General features: G+C 32.0%; 1 protein-coding gene across 1 annotated transcript; it reads left to right on the plus strand.

Moving 5' to 3' along the window:
- Positions 1 to 1,294: 1,294 nt before the first annotated feature.
- Positions 1,295 to 6,983, plus strand: LOC134237140 (inactive serine protease PAMR1-like). Its single transcript, XM_062719232.1, has 9 exons — positions 1,295 to 1,313; positions 1,403 to 1,528; positions 2,164 to 2,258; positions 2,720 to 2,841; positions 3,068 to 3,210; positions 5,717 to 5,830; positions 6,187 to 6,287; positions 6,663 to 6,795; positions 6,976 to 6,983. The coding sequence occupies exons 1-9, from the start codon at positions 1,295 to 1,297 to the stop codon at positions 6,981 to 6,983; spliced, it is 861 nt and encodes a 286-aa protein (XP_062575216.1).
- The last annotated feature ends 9,179 nt before the right edge of the window (positions 6,984 to 16,162 follow it).

Raw genomic sequence — 16,162 nt, forward strand, 5'->3', positions numbered from 1 at the left:
GTGCAGAACTTAATAAAGCCGTTAGGCTAATGCAGAAAACAGCCTATAATATTTCTAAAACAACTTGTGTGGCATGGAGATTGAAGACACCTAAAGATAAATACTTCATCAAATTCATCGGAAATACTGGAGGGTAATTTATGTTTTATGGTCTAACTTTTATTGAGCAAATCTAGTCGATGAGAAGATGATACATATTCCTTAACTGTTAACTTTGCATTTAAGCGAGATATATTTCAGCAGTATTTCGCTGGGAAACAGATATGATTTTTGAAAGAAAAAAAATCGGAGTTTATTGATATTTTACACGACTAAATAGCTTAAGAACATGGCTTGGTCTTTTATATATATATTTTATTACTAAAAATAAGTTTTATTTATTTTTATAAGAATGTTAAAATTTCGTTCTGTACATGAATAAACATTAAATAATTTGACAAACAATCCATTTTAGAAAAGGGATACATTTTGCATTCGGTTGTATATGGGGTTTATGTCTCCCGCTTTAACCAAAAAGCTAAAGCATGTTCTTTATACAAACAATTTATAAATCTAGGCAGACTACTTTATACAGTCAAAGATATGTGCTTAAGTTTTGTATTTTTATATAAGTTGCTGGTCATACCCTGGAAATAGAAGAATTGAAGTCACTGGACAAATGCTTGCCTTTGACGACAGATGTTTGGATGTAAGTATTTTGAAATGGTATTTTTCCTCATTGTTTACATCCTGACATTAAATTGTACATTATGATAAACGATAAGTAACCGTTACGCTACAGAAGAATTGTTTTTCATCCTATGAGAAAAGACGGGGTCAGACACAGACTCGATAACTCATTCATAAACAGTTTCTTCTTTTGGCAAAAGTTAGATATATCAAAACAACTCCTCGTGAACTTTTTAAGGTTTTGTCTACTCAGGAATTTTTTTTTTCTCAATCTGGGTCCTTGGAGCACAATCAATTTCTGTTTCATCAAATTATCACCATAACAGAAAAAATGTATTAAATCAAACATTTGAAATGTTTTTTTCTTAACTGAAATATATTCTTATTAGGAATACACCGTCTTACATGAAAGATATTTTTGGATCGAAACTTCGATAGAATGTGCACAGTGGCACTATGCGCAGATACTAACGACTTCTTAAATTCTCACAAAAAATGTACCTTCAGTTGAATAGGATGTGCTTTTGAAAAATGGGTGATCTAGAAATTGTACGAAGAATGACGGTGCCCATATTTTGTTATGTGAAATTTCAAATATCGGTTCCATTGAAAGGCAGAATAAGAGATGAACCATGATGCCATGGGTAATTTGGTTTGAAAAATCCCTTCCAACTGGTGAAATAATGAAGTTTTTTCACGATTTTGTTATCATTTTTTTTATCTTCATTAACAGCTGACTGTACCCTATTGTGTCAAAACCACGGATTCCGCATTCAGCCTGTTGATCAGCAAACGTGTTCTTGTCACTGTCCTTTCGGGTTTAAGGGCACATCCTGTGAAGAATTGGACACTGACAAAGGTCAACCATCCATTGAAATGATGCATGCAGAATTTATGTATTGTTTGCATCTTAATAAGTTGTTGATTGTTAAAGTAACTAATTCGTGTGATTTTTTTGAAACTTTTTTATGTCGTTCTGAGCAAAATATTTATTATGCTGTAGAATTTGTCATAATATTTTATCTTAGCAAGGAGGAATGAAGGAGATGCTAATTTCCTCAGCTTAACCAAAATCAGCCATTTTTATAATAAGGGTACAGCTAAGAAAAGTTTTGATTCCCTTCGCAGTATTAAGCAGCTAACATTTTACATTAATTTCAAGGTAAAACTTAAAACACTTCAATTCTTTTTGAATCTTATTAATTAGTGAAAGATCATTTAGCTGAATGTTATAGATATTTCATTTGAAAAGTATCCAACTGCTACCATCGGTGTTCATGAATCAAACAAAAAAAATCGTTCTTCTATTCTTTTTTTCAGTTTTGTATAAAGATTTTAAATATATATGTTTGACAACATAAATTCCTCATGCCTCATATCTCAGTAGAGTGTATATACTTATTTTTGCTTTTATGCCTGTATACAGCCATTTTTTTTAAGCAAAGAATTTAGGTTCATTGTCTTCAATATTCATTGTTTTTTCTTATGTTACAGGCTGTGGTGAATTTATAACTCTACGGAATGGAGAATCAAATGAAATTAAAATGGCATCATATACTTCCGGGAATATGTGCACGTGGTTAATAAAGGTACAATGGGTATCCAAGTAAGGTCCATATTCTAATAACAGAGATTTAATGTACTGGTAAAAGTAATAGCTATATTTTAGCAAGAATAAAAGGAATATTCCGATACTGGAAAGACCCATTCTCTGTCTATACTTTATCCACGATACAATGCATATTTAAATAGTAAAAGAAAGATAAATGTGCTTGGAAAAAGGTAAATTTCATTGATTTGAGGATAAGAAAGATCAATATGCTAATGAAAATTAGACCATTATTCTTTATATGAAAGTAGAATAGTTTTGTAAAAGTAAGCTCAATATTCTGGTCAAAGTTGGATGAATATTCAATTAAAGTTAAAATCCATATTCTGATTAGATTCTTTAAAGGAATATATGTAATTTGATATGCTGTTATCAGATGCATTGTAATATTGCACTGTGTCCCTTATGTTTGTAAGTCTTAAATTTGTTTTCACCTTTCAGGCTGAATCTAATTCACTACTCAAAGCCATTGTTACATCCATTGATCTTCCGTACAGCGCTAGAAAGGAATGCTACCATTGGATAGAAGTCCGTGATTACCTTATCGGAGATCCTGGAAAAGAGTATTTAATTTCTTTGATCAATATTTGCACCAACTAAAATAATTTGGTGTAAAGCATTTTCTAATTTCACAATCAAACACAGGTAATAAGCTGGGTTTGTATGCGTGTTATGTTATTTTAAAATTGGCTTTAAATGTTCTTAACTTCAAAACGAAGAACTGTGAAAATTTTTTATATAGAATTTCATTTATTGATTGAATGGTATTTTTCTTATCATACATAATAGGCTTTGTGGAAATTCTACAATCCCCAAAACCTATACACAGATGAGCATCGGAGAGTCTTCACCTCTTATGATCAGGTTCAACAGTAGGAGAAACCACACTTCAGGAAAAGGTTTTGTCATCAGGGTACAGGCCTTCCCATCAGGTCAGATATATTTAACTTTATTTTTAACAGCCTTTGTCTAAAGTTGAAATATTCGATGATATACCCCCGGTATAGCTTGGTGATTTGTATTTTTTTTTTTTATAAAAAAGGACATTTCACTTATTTTTTGAATGGACAAAAATATCACTTTTATTAATAGTTAAATTTTCCAACTAAAGTCTATAGCTAGTATTGAAAAGATTTGGTGTGGCTTTATAAACTAAGAAGTTGAAAAAAAAATTATTTTGTTCATTTGTGTTTTCTTTCATTTCTGGATGTTTATGCATTGATATTGGAAACAGCAAACCCATGAACTACTTTTTCGATGTTTTTAAAGAATCAATCTGGAGCAAATCATACTAATTTTACAGTAGATCAATACTTTGATCTGACACATTGTAGACACTATACAATATAAGTGTCCTATCCACCTTTTCTTAATTTTTGACATTTCGTTTCTTGTTGAATGTTATACTATCATACTTTCTACATACACACCTCACCAAATAGTACTTCTACAGACCATGTATCATCAAAATTAATAAAAAGATAAAAATAACGAACATGATCCATCTTATAAAAGCTTAAGAGCCATTCTCTGTAATGATTTGAAATTTTATATAGGAGCTGTGGCACGCATAGTCTCAGAATTTCTCCAAATTCTCTATGATAAAAGTCATTGATACCCTAAACAGAAATCCGGTAAAAATTGGTTGCTATGTTTTATAGTTACCATGGCAACATGTCTTAAAGTTCGAAAAATGGCATTTTTTAACATGTTTAGAGCTCCATAGTTAACATTTGCGGCAAAGCAAATAAATGTCAATGACTGTTTCCAAAAGTTGAAGGTCAGATGTCTCAAATGCATTATAAACATATTTGGTAAATCAACTACTACATACGTTACTATGGTTACAAAGTATTCAAAAAAAAATATTCATTGAATTGTATAAAGTCATACACGTAAAAATAAAAAGCAATTTTAGGATGAAATGTGACCAAATAATAGAAAAAAGAGCCTTGAAATATATACCGAGAAAAAAATATATTTCATTTTGGTTGACAATGGTTGCCAAGGTTTTTATACCACAGACAGCCTTCAAAATAGCACTTTGTATGTTTAAATATGATCCTATCTTTTAAAAAAAAAAAGCACATTTCCTCATAACTAATGATCAATTTTATAAGATGTTGGTGTGCTCCAAGTTTTCCCATTTGAAAAAAATCCGATTGGATTCTTTAAATAGAGCGTTGCTATGGAAATAAGCAGAAAATATAGGCTTAAAAACCTGAAAAATATTTTCTTTCCTTGGATACGTGCCCTTAAATGTAGATTCCCAAAACTTTTATGATTGATATTTATTATCAGCTAACATGACTTCTAATTTTGACTATCATCCAATCTCTAAGTGGATGCAAGAAGTTGGCACACAGGGTTTAATATTGATATAAAGTTCACAAAACCGAACATTTTCCCTTCTTGGTAACCATAGCAACAGTGTTGTTTTATTTATCAAATTTTATCAATGTATGATATTCAACTTTTGTTTTAACAGATAAGTACTATTCAAGCTGAGTCCTTTAATTTGTTTCTTGATTAAATGGCAATTTAATTCTGAATGCAGCGAAAAATAATTCACTTTTAAGCACTGGTACTTTGTTTCCATGGTAACACTGCAAAGTAGCAATTATACCCAATTTTTCTTATGGTTTTTTTGTTGCAAGGTCCTAAAGATGCATATTTGCCAGTGTTGAATTTTCATGTTTTTCCTCTAGACAGTATCATTAACCCAATTTCAGCTACTGGTTTTGCATGGTTACACTGTGTAATCATGGCAACCATAAAAGTTATTTATAGAATAATATTGCTTATACTTATATATTTAAGGTCAAACATTTTCATTGTTTTTCTTAAGTTGATGATTGAGTTTGAACATGTAACACCTACCATTAGTGAATACGGAGTGTTTTTCAGCATATTTCAGCATTTCAAATGTATTCCAAATATAACCTTGGTTACCACTTACTTGGAGATATATTCTAAACAGTTTCTTTACAGTATAAGTGACATCAAGGTGTCTTTTTTTGTGAGAATGGTTTGTTTGCCTTTTCTAGTTTTCATTAAGCCACAGTCAAGATTTAAAGTGGCCGAAAATCTCGATTTTTCAAACTTTTCCGGCTGTAGCCACAGCAACCGAGACACATAGCAACGGAATTTTGTTTGATATTTGTTTCTGGTATCAAGTACTAAGCATGGGTGAAGTTTCATCAAAATCGGTCACCATGCGTGGCAACGAAGTTTAAGTGGTTACAGAGAATGGCTATTAATAATTAATACATTAATTAATTAATTAATTATTTTGATTTATAAAACAAATCTCTCAATATGACATAAAACATAAACCGCCAGAATTTCACATGTAGGATCACGTACCTAGAAGTGAAAATCACCTTTTTAACAAGTAATTAATTGTGTATATAAAGAGAATGTTATTGCATTACATAGGCTGTATGAGTTCGCCCTGTAAAACTGGGTTGATTTGTTCAGGGGAAGGGAGCGGATCTTACAAGTGTGCTTGTCAAAATGGCGTGTCAGGAACGAACTGTGACGAATTCGGAGGTAACACAATCGTGAACTTCATTTGTAATAACTACAGATTTACTATCAATCACCAGGGTTGATTACAGTCACTGTATCAGCTGCTATTGTTTAAACTGCAAAATAAATGATAGAAATGCATGTTGACTTGATTAATACATAAAAGTAAAAAAGAATGCATCAAAAAGGACTCTGTTTCCTAATTAGCCCACATTTTTTCATTAATTATAACCTTATGGAATGTCTTCGTAGGCTTTGATGCAAAAAGAACATAAGTACAAGTATTATGAGGGACAGACATAGGTATTTGAGATATATGGTGTATCCAAAAAACATGCACACAAACATTAATCAATGATTCAATGTTCACTTTACAGCACTGTCTCACAATTTCTGTGATTTTGAGGACGATTTTGACACCTGTATTTTTGACCAGGATACTTCTGGGGCATCAAATATTCTTTGGAGCTTCAATACGGTAATGACATATACGTATATATTAGTTATATGTATAAATAAAGACGAGAATAATTTAGATTTATTTTGGATAAATACTTTCTCTGAAGTTTAGGTTGAGAACTATTACCGCAAAAAACATATTTAAGTACATACTTATTTTCAGGAGAGAGTGTCTTCCTTGTATTTTTGTTACGTGGAAACCATCTTGCTTTTCTAAGCGTTTTATACAAACTATGTAGCAAGCGTGTGAAAAGATAAATAAATAAACACTTCACTAGATATTAATTCTAAATTAATTTAATACAAACTTTAGGTTTAGTCAATTTATATATTTTTCAATTAATTGAAAATGAACAAATAAAATAAAATATGAATTTTTTTGTCACCATTCCAGAGAATTTGTGGAAAGAAAGGACAATGCTTACAAGGCACTGGTTTCCAATTTTTAACAATGTCGCCATCTTTAGACATGGTTCCATATGACCTCGGGTCAAAGGCCATCATCACAACGACTGTCAAGTTTACAGGTAATTGACTGTTAACGATCAAAATCCTGTAAAATATAACATTTTCAAGACTTGTTTCTTCAATGATAATAATAATTATATAATTATGGTAAAGTGAATATCGTAATAAGAGGTCTTGATCAACATTCATTATATCATTACTTTTAAAAGTGGAATAATATTCATACTCTTACTTTTTAGGTTATTAATTCTTGAAAAGACAATATAAAACAATTATCTCACGCAGTATAGATTGTTCACTGACTAGCAAAAATTTTTCAATTTCCCAGTTCACGACCGATGTCTTTATTTTGATTACGCTGCTCTGAACTCAGAAGATGGAAAATACCCAACACAAGTAAACGTTTATGTAGAGGGAAAAGGTCTTCCGAAAACGAACGTGAAAAACATAAAAATCAATACAACTCAAGATTGGCAGACTGTAAGTGTATCCATTGAAGCCACTCATAACTTGAAGGTAATACATTTATTTCCAGGATAATCCTATAAAATATTATTGTTATTTTTTGTTCACTATTGTAAACTATATATGGTTAACTATTGTAACATTTTTGATAATATAATATACTAAAAAACTCTCATTTTGAACTTTTATTGAATTTTCGAAGATTGAAATCTTATTTTAAAAAATAACAGTGATATAAGCTTTAAAAAAACATGTGAATAAACAAATACAGGTGTCATATACAGTGGGCTACAAAAATATACATTAACCAATTAGAGAACATTAGATATAACAATCTAAAATACAGATAAAACTAATGTTATTCAATTATTAAAAAAAATTTCAATTCGAAAAGTTGTTAATCAGAATAGCTATTGCAAACTTATTTTACATACATTTCCAAAACATATAAGATCTCTCTCTCTCTCTCTCTCTCTCTCTCTCTCTCATTGTCAAACATTTGATATGAACTTTTCATGTATAATTTAATTGGAATATTAATTTTAACATTGAGGGCATTCTAGGTGACCCATTCTTTGCAATGGACAACATATTCCTACGTCCTGGACTTTGTACGTATTTGGTTAAAACGGTGTAGAGGTTTTCAAAATTTTAGCTCTGTCCTTATACTTCTTTGGTGTTGAAATAAGACAATATTCAGACTAATTTAAAGGAAAAATCATATTCAGAAAAAACAACACTGGAAAGAATACATATTAGTGATATTTCATGATAAAACGATCTCAAAGATCGTGTACATATGTTAACTTTTCCCAGATACTTGTTTGCAAGAGACACGTTTTATAAACTTAGAAATTCTTGATTTATAGATTCATTTTTTACTTGAAAATGAGGGTTTTTTTATTATTGTTTTTATAAAAAAAAATCTCTTAAAGCAACTTGTATTATTACCATAAATACGTTTCCATCATTTTAAGATATGATTGAATATAATTATTATGTTTGATCATTATTATTATCACAGATTTTTTTTCTCAATATAGGCACACTTTTGATATTTCTTGTTAACGTTTAAAATCAACAAATCTTGTTTGAAGACTTTATTTTTTTTTGCAGTTCAATGGAAATGCTATGTTAATTTCCCGTAAAGTTTATTATAATTACGAAGGAAACCCTTTTCATTTTTCTTTATAATTATACAGAGAATAATTCAAATGAACTCTGTACATCATGACATGTTTCCAACCCAACCTGTTTAAGAGATCAGAAAAATATGTTTGACATTCACATTCACATCAAATAATTTGCATTATGTTGATGGACAGTCATTAAGAAGCCCCCAACGATTTGAACTTTTGCAGGTTCTGGCACGAGAGTAAAGACAGCATGTTCGAGCAACCCTTGTCAAAATGACGGAAGATGTGTGAATTCTCCATTCAGATCACAGCCATACAGATGTTTATGTCCACCAGGATACCCCTGTCTTAATTGTGAAGGTCAAATCATCATAAACACGTCTTCTTGGGGTTCATCTAATATCAAGATTAAATTTTGTTATTATACCCCCACTCTGAAGGAGCGGGGGGTATACTGTTTTACATGTACCCTTGTGTGTCTGTCTGTGTGTCCATGTGTTTGTGCGTCCGTGTGTCTGTCCGTCGCAGTTTTCTCAGCAACTACTCATCGCAGGTGCTTGAAATTTTAACACAATCTTCCCTAAGACATGCCATACGTTGGGATACACTTTTGTATAAATTCGATGTCAACTTCCTGTTTATCTGTGTGTCTGTCCGTTTCATACGTGACAAATTTTCGTCGCAGTTCTCCATTAACTATTCATAGCAGGTGCTTAATTTTAGTACGCTCTTTGTTGAGGCATGCCATATGGTTGGATAAATTTTTATATGAAATTGATGTCAACTTCAAATTTTTCTATGTATCTTCCTGTTATTAAACTTGTGTATATTGACATAATAGTGTTTATTTACATCAGAGCGGGGGTATTTCTAGTGAGGATTGGCTCACAGATTTCTTGTTAATGACCAAAGATGTGTTGATATCTGGACAGCTCCCTTGTTCAGTTCTATCTTTTCGTTAAAATAACTATGTTAACAAATACAACTCGTAATTGGGAAATTTGGGTTGTATGTTTCATACGCCGTTTTTATAACTTTTTATTCTGAATTTGAATATGGGATATTCTGTCTACCTTATCAATGGAAAGTGTTTCCAGAGAGTGTCACTGCCAATATGGAATGCTTACTTCTCCTGTGAATCTTACCCCACCAATGGAATTTCAAGGGGTTCCTGTCACTCTCTCTTTGAAAATTTACCATACATATATCGTACCTGAAATGTATTTATATTGTTCTTCCATAAATAAGTTCCAACTGAAATCTGCCATTGCTATCTTTATTTTATGAATAGCGCCTAAAATGGGCCAGTGCATGATTTCTTTTGTCCAAATTCAGCGAATATAATGTATCAATGAGTCAAATGCTGACTGACGTTTTTCACATTAATTGTTAGTCCATTAATTATACACTAAATTGACGACAGATTTTTCTGTTATTTCCCGATCATGACAAGGGACACACGGCTGGTGTAACCGGTCGGCAGGGGATGATCACTCCTCCATTACACCTAATCCCACCTCTGATATTTTGGAGGTTCATGTTTGCTTTGCTCCTATTTTGTATTGTTTCATTGACTTGAATATTAAATACTGTTCGTTATCTTCATATTCTTCCATAAAAATGTCTTATCATAAATGTGTCAGTAATTCCTATCCTTTAGGATAGATTGATTCAATATTGTCTTACGCCCTATTCGGAAAGTTTTATCTCATATAGAGATCTCACCATATACAGGTAAAGGGCTTCAAATTTAGACCTTTACTCAGCACTCCAATGCCTAGGAGCATTAAGGGATCTTTATCACGCTTACCCTTGCAGTGACGTGGGGCATTGATTTTTAAGATCTCAATTGACGGACCGCAACTTTTACTTCTAAGTGCAAAATGCTTTGTTGCTACCACTATTGAAATAATTTCTTCAAAAGTGGTCGTATTTCAATAGTGGTTACATACTATGTTTGTTATTGAAATGCATTCTCAACCAGTATTGAAATAATTATTTCAATAGTGGTCGTTATTTCAATAGTGGTTGCAACAATGCTTGAAGGAACAGGCACTTCCTTTTTTATCGGCTTAAGACAGTCGCGACTGAGATTCGAAATCACAACCTTCCAATCAAGGAGCGAGCGCACTACAGACTGAGCGTTTAAACTGAATGTTTAAAAAATCGGATTGTCAAATCCTTCTTCTTTAATTTGCATAAATATTGATGAAAATGAAACAAGACATTATACAATGCTATTCAAAGCATGAGAAAACCATAAGCCCCGTTGACTGTGAAAACCAATGTGTCTCTTATTTCCTTTCATCTAGGGACACACACATTCCATAGGGACAGGACCATCTGCTGCGTTTGAGGGTCAGTTTTATTTTTATTTTGAGGCAACAAAACGTACGGAAGGAAAGCGCTATGGTTTTACTGACAAAGGAGTATTGTTTCAAAGTACGTATATCTTGAGGACTATATTAGAAAAGAAGCAGTTTTAATTGTGTCCCTTATGTTGGTCGTGTATGAATTTCCCTGTATAACAAGGTGCTGATTCTTTTCTGAGACAAAATTTCATTAATGTTTTTTTTTAAACTCATATTGTTAATGAGATGTACAATATTACAATCTGTCGAATCATACATTAAAAATTGTAGACATCAACACAGAGTTAAAAATTGTTTTTCTTTCAAATACACAAGACATACTGCTTACAGTTTTATCACAATATGAATGGGCGTGATATGGGGATATTGTCAGAGTACGCCACCAAGTTTAATATCAAGAAAAACAGTTTGTATCCATAGGCAGAGACCTAGGAAACGGGTGGTATATAATTACCGTACACATCCGTTTGGATCCAGAAACTCATGCAAGTTTAATCTCTCTCTCTCTCATTTTAAAACTACGAGTCTATATAAATTGTAAATTGTCCCCGTATGTCAAAATGGTATCAACCCTTATCTGAGTTCTATTTTTTGTTTGTTTAGATCGTCTTTGAAGCCACTACAGGGAGCTCCGACCTGAGTGACATCGCAATAGATGACGTCACACTTATGCCTCATCCGTGTGTATCTTCTTAAAAGACAAAGTTCCATTGCAATGTGTTATCTTTCAATCAAGGAAACTTGAAATTTTGATTTTTTTCTATCTTTCTATCAGTTGTTTATTATGCACATTGTAATTTTTTTTTATTTAAGAAGGTATATATCAACAACTTATTACAACTTACTAACAATAAAAATATAATTATTTTTGCATCTTGTCTTTTATGGAAAGCAAACAACAGCACATTATATATTAACCATAATGACAATGTAATGTAATAAAATCGTTGATTGATTGATCGTTGTTTTACGTACCATTCGAGAATATTTATAGAGACAATATGCCGGTAAAAGACTTAAAATTGTTACCTATATTTGGTGTGGGATCTTCATGTGAAATATGAACGGATCTTAGCATTATTTAAACAATCTCTTTTTTATTGATCAATCCCCTTTTGTTTACATCTTTTGAAAAATCGTGGAATTTCAAACACAGTTTTCACTACCTTTTCTCCAATTATTAACTACGAAATAAATATTGAAAAAAAATGGATTTAATTTCTAACATTTTTGGCCAACACAGAAAATTAATCCATGAAGAACCTTTATGACATGACCTTTAGCCGAGGTAGCATCTTACACAATCACAAGTCGCAAATGTTGTACTTTATTTTCACTGTTTTGGATTTTCTCTGAAAAAAAACTCTACATTTGTAGACTTGTCTGAGGGCGATCTTGATAAAGAGGCCTCGATTTAATTCTCTTTTTCTGTAGTTCGTCAAACCTGAAGAGCACGAAAACTCTGCTTATGCTTATCTTAGTATTATTAATCATAAATTGCATATATTTGAATGAAATTAAAAAGAATATCTTGAAAAGTTGTATAAGTACATATAACTGACTATTGATATTCACGATTTCATCAACATGTTTGGCAATAATTTACCTTGTTTAAAATGTTCATATACTTATGAAACGGATAAAGAAACGCAGGGCAAACTTCCGATATAATCTTATGTTTCCTTCTGTATTTTTCAGAGTTCCTATCTAACGTTTAAAATCATCTTTAATGAAAATGTGACCAAAAGTCTATTTTGCCTTATACATGTCCATGTAACACATGAGTCATTCAAACTCATTTGACGAAACCCCAAAAATATTCCTCAAAAATCCTCATTATCTATGTCTCCCTGGGGCATTTGTCACAACCTTAATTCTAGTTAGCATGGAGTTCATCAGAGCGTTTAATGAGCATATTATTCAACTGTTTGAACAAGGCAGCTCTTAATCAAAAGTCACACGTTTGTGCATCAAGGTTAAAAAACCCGAAGCCAAAAATGTATCCAAAATATAATACCGCAAAGCCTATTTTGATTTTCATTTGTAAGTACTAAGGTACAACAAATTTTATAAAGTTCTCTTATTTTGTATAAGAACATATTTGTTGTGAAATCACACGACTTCGTTGATCACGTGACAGTCATTCATAATTTTTGAAGTGTGTCACATTGATGAATTTGTGCAGCTGATTAAGAAAAATATTTGCGTTTGTTTGTCAAAGAAATACACTCGTCACATTCTTGTGAACCCAAAATGTGACGGGAAAATTTATACTTTTACTCTCGTAAAAAAATTCACAATAAATTAAACTTACCGACAAATTTCAAAGTATTTTTTACTCAATATCGTCATCTGATTTTAAACAAAGTCATCACACAGTTTTCTCAAGCAAGATTCGGTTAGAGGGGAAGCTTCTGTTACATATTTCCACTCAAGATCTCAATTAAGTTCTCAATAACAAGGCTATTTCATACACAAAAAAAGGGTAAATATCAAATGTATATTTTTGTATATATTTTGAACGTGCCGACTTTAAAAGAAGAGGTAATAAGGTAAAAATTCACCAAATATTTGGATACTGAGTATATGACATTCAAAGAAAAACACGTTTACATTATACTAGCTTTTCGACACTTTACGTATGTGCAGATTGAAATAAGGTGTTACGTTTATGACACTGTCCCTATTCATACAGCTCAAGTTCGCATTGACTTGGCGTCATTTTTAACAATGGCGTCATACAGTTGTTGTTCAGAGATTTGAAGGTAAAGCGTACGCTGTAATGTTCCCTTGGAAGCCATAACATACCTGGGTAGGTATTTCGAACCACAACACCCATGCAAAATGAGCAAACGGTGAAGTCTGAGGAGACTACTCTAAAGAGCTAATTGGTAAATCCAATTGTTTAAAGTTAAGTCTTGACTTACCCTGGCAACAACGGACCGAGGGTAAGCACGTTGAAAAACTTAGGCAAATGACGCGCACATGCGCCGGTTAGAGGGACACCGATGTCAACTTGACCAGATTAAAAACCTATTGCACAATCGGTTTCTTTCAGTTTTACGATGAATGTAATGATCATGATAGCTATCTGTATTAATAGAAGTTTTTGAAATAGTACGGTGGTGAATAAACAGGTGGTAGGATGGATAACCCGATCTTAACGTAGGCCTCTCAACTAATTTTTCAAGTTGCACATATGGTAAAAAACATTTCATACATAGATTTATAGGTACATGAAATTATCAAAACAGATAATAACTTACGCATACTTTTAATTAAATCATTAAAGAGTTTCATTATTTATAATTGACTTTTACGATGCTGTGTTTTAAGGACAGGTAACTCGGGTGTGAAAAATGACGAACTAGTGCCGATTTATGAGTTATCGTTTATAGGCTGCTTCAGCATTGGTATTTTAATATACACGAAAGGGTGTATTGTTATGTACACGAAAGGGTTCCTTACATTGTTTTGTACACAAAAGTGTTGACCAAAAGAAGGAGAATGTCTTCACTATACCCGAAATAACAGGGTCAAATGAATGGGAAACAGACTATATTCAGCATTTTTAACTCTCTTTGACGATTATTATGAAGAGGAAAATAGAATGTCATGTTTTTGCGTGCGCACTTTTGCGCTTCCTATATAAACATATATATATTTACAAGTAAATGCAACAATTAATCATCATATTTGTTTTACAAAGTATAAAAATTTAATCAGGTTAGAACTTAGAAGGAGGGTAGACTTCACTTTTTATTTTAATTAAACAATAAATTATATATAGTTAAACGGTGTCCGAAACTATACAGTAAATAAGTTTAACATTGGTGCAAAATTTAATAAAAACCACTGGATTCTACTGACAACAAAGAAACATTTGGGAAATGCTAAAAATTGACTTACGTGTAAACAGTTAGATACCTCGGGCCTACTCTACACAAGTTTCAGCAGTGAGTTATCGTTCATAACAGCGAACCCTAGCGGCAGTTGAAAGGCCTACTTAACGTGGGTCTGTTACGCTTTAAGGTCATATTGACAGTTGGTTGAAAACTATTCCAAGTCCTTTCTGATTACTGGTGAGGCGTTGTTAGGGAAAAAATTACAATACATTATACAGCAACCTCCTCTTGCTTTTGTTTGTACTTAGGCATGGTAAAGGACAGACCAAACGGAACTTGCATCAAAAGTACGAAGATTGCAAAACAATCTTGTCTGTAAACATTACAAAACAATATATGAACCTCTAATGGAACAACAAAATATGCTATCAGTTTGCACATGTTTTGACTTTGTAAAACTTACTTGTTCACACTACCCTGTGTGACTTCATACATTTTATGGCTGAGTAATGCTGAATTCTGATTTACGTTCATAATAACTAAAATTCTCATTTTATCAGTTTCGTAATTTTCAGCCATACGTTCCCAAATAAAAAATGCATGGTATATTACACTACCTTTCTTTTTCTTTTCAGTATATGTAGAACATGCTCCTTCGTATTGAATCAGCTGAGAGATTGGAACCCTTTATGAAATTGGTTACAGTATATTGCTGCACAAGTAAGGAAAATTGACAATTGAAAATTTAGTCATCACTTTTATCATATAGCTTTGTTGTTAAATAACTATAAGCATCTTTTTCTAGCAAGTTTCCAAATATGAAACAGATGTTTCGTGCTCGGAGGTATCTTTTATTTCAATATTACCGATATATCGTGTCGACATTAAAAACGGTAATAAAAAATGTTCATTGGCAATGTATCGTCCATATATCTAAATGTTAAAATGAAGGCTATCGCATGTGTTTTTTCATTATTACATTGCCAGTGTCTAAATTAAAATAGACACGATTCATTTAGGTAACGTACTGTGCCATGTTAACATGAACATTGTTTTGTCCTCTTATAATACAAGGATATTCATTCAGTGCATCTATAAGAGAAAAATGCACTATAACGAATACGTGTTGAAAATTTTATGTCATTTTAATTTTGTGCACTTCAGGAATAGCGGTGAATACGTGCCTCTCGAATGTGGTCGTATGAAATTCCATATTTCGAATAGCTTCAGATTTCAATTCTAGCTATAGGTAATAAGCTTACTTAGATGTATCACTTGCTTTGATGAAGTACAACTGAGAGAGTAATATTGATATTATTTCTTCTCAAGAATTTTTTTTTGCTCTAAAGTTGCATTGTTTAGACATATTTTTAAATCCTACTTGTTTTACACGAATAGCTATGGCAAAAGACTTCTTCCTTCCATCGAATAAACTGTTTCTTTTTATCTCTTAATGATATATAAACACATACATGAGAAAGAATCAGTTGCAGAGATAAAACTCAACGTTGTTTTGTAGTAATTGAATGCTTGCATTGACATTATTGACCTGCCACATTTTAACACAATGTACATACGTCTTATCTCATAACAAATGTCCTTGAAGCA

The sequence above is a fragment of the Saccostrea cucullata genome, unplaced genomic scaffold (genome assembly GCF_032062105.1).
Source record: "Saccostrea cucullata isolate Sc308-1 unplaced genomic scaffold, CSIRO_AGI_Scuc_v1 ctg3487, whole genome shotgun sequence".
NCBI lineage: Eukaryota > Metazoa > Mollusca > Bivalvia > Ostreida > Ostreidae > Saccostrea > Saccostrea cuccullata.

What these genes read in the sequence shown, in the direction of transcription:
- LOC134237140 (XM_062719232.1), top strand. An exon ending in ATCGGAGATCCTGGAAAAGA is followed by an intron (nt 2,842 to 3,067) that starts GTATTTAATTTC and finishes CATACATAATAG; the next exon opens with GCTTTGTGGAAATTCTACAA. An exon ending in TTCTTTGGAGCTTCAATACG is followed by an intron (nt 6,288 to 6,662) that starts GTAATGACATAT and finishes TCACCATTCCAG; the next exon opens with AGAATTTGTGGAAAGAAAGG.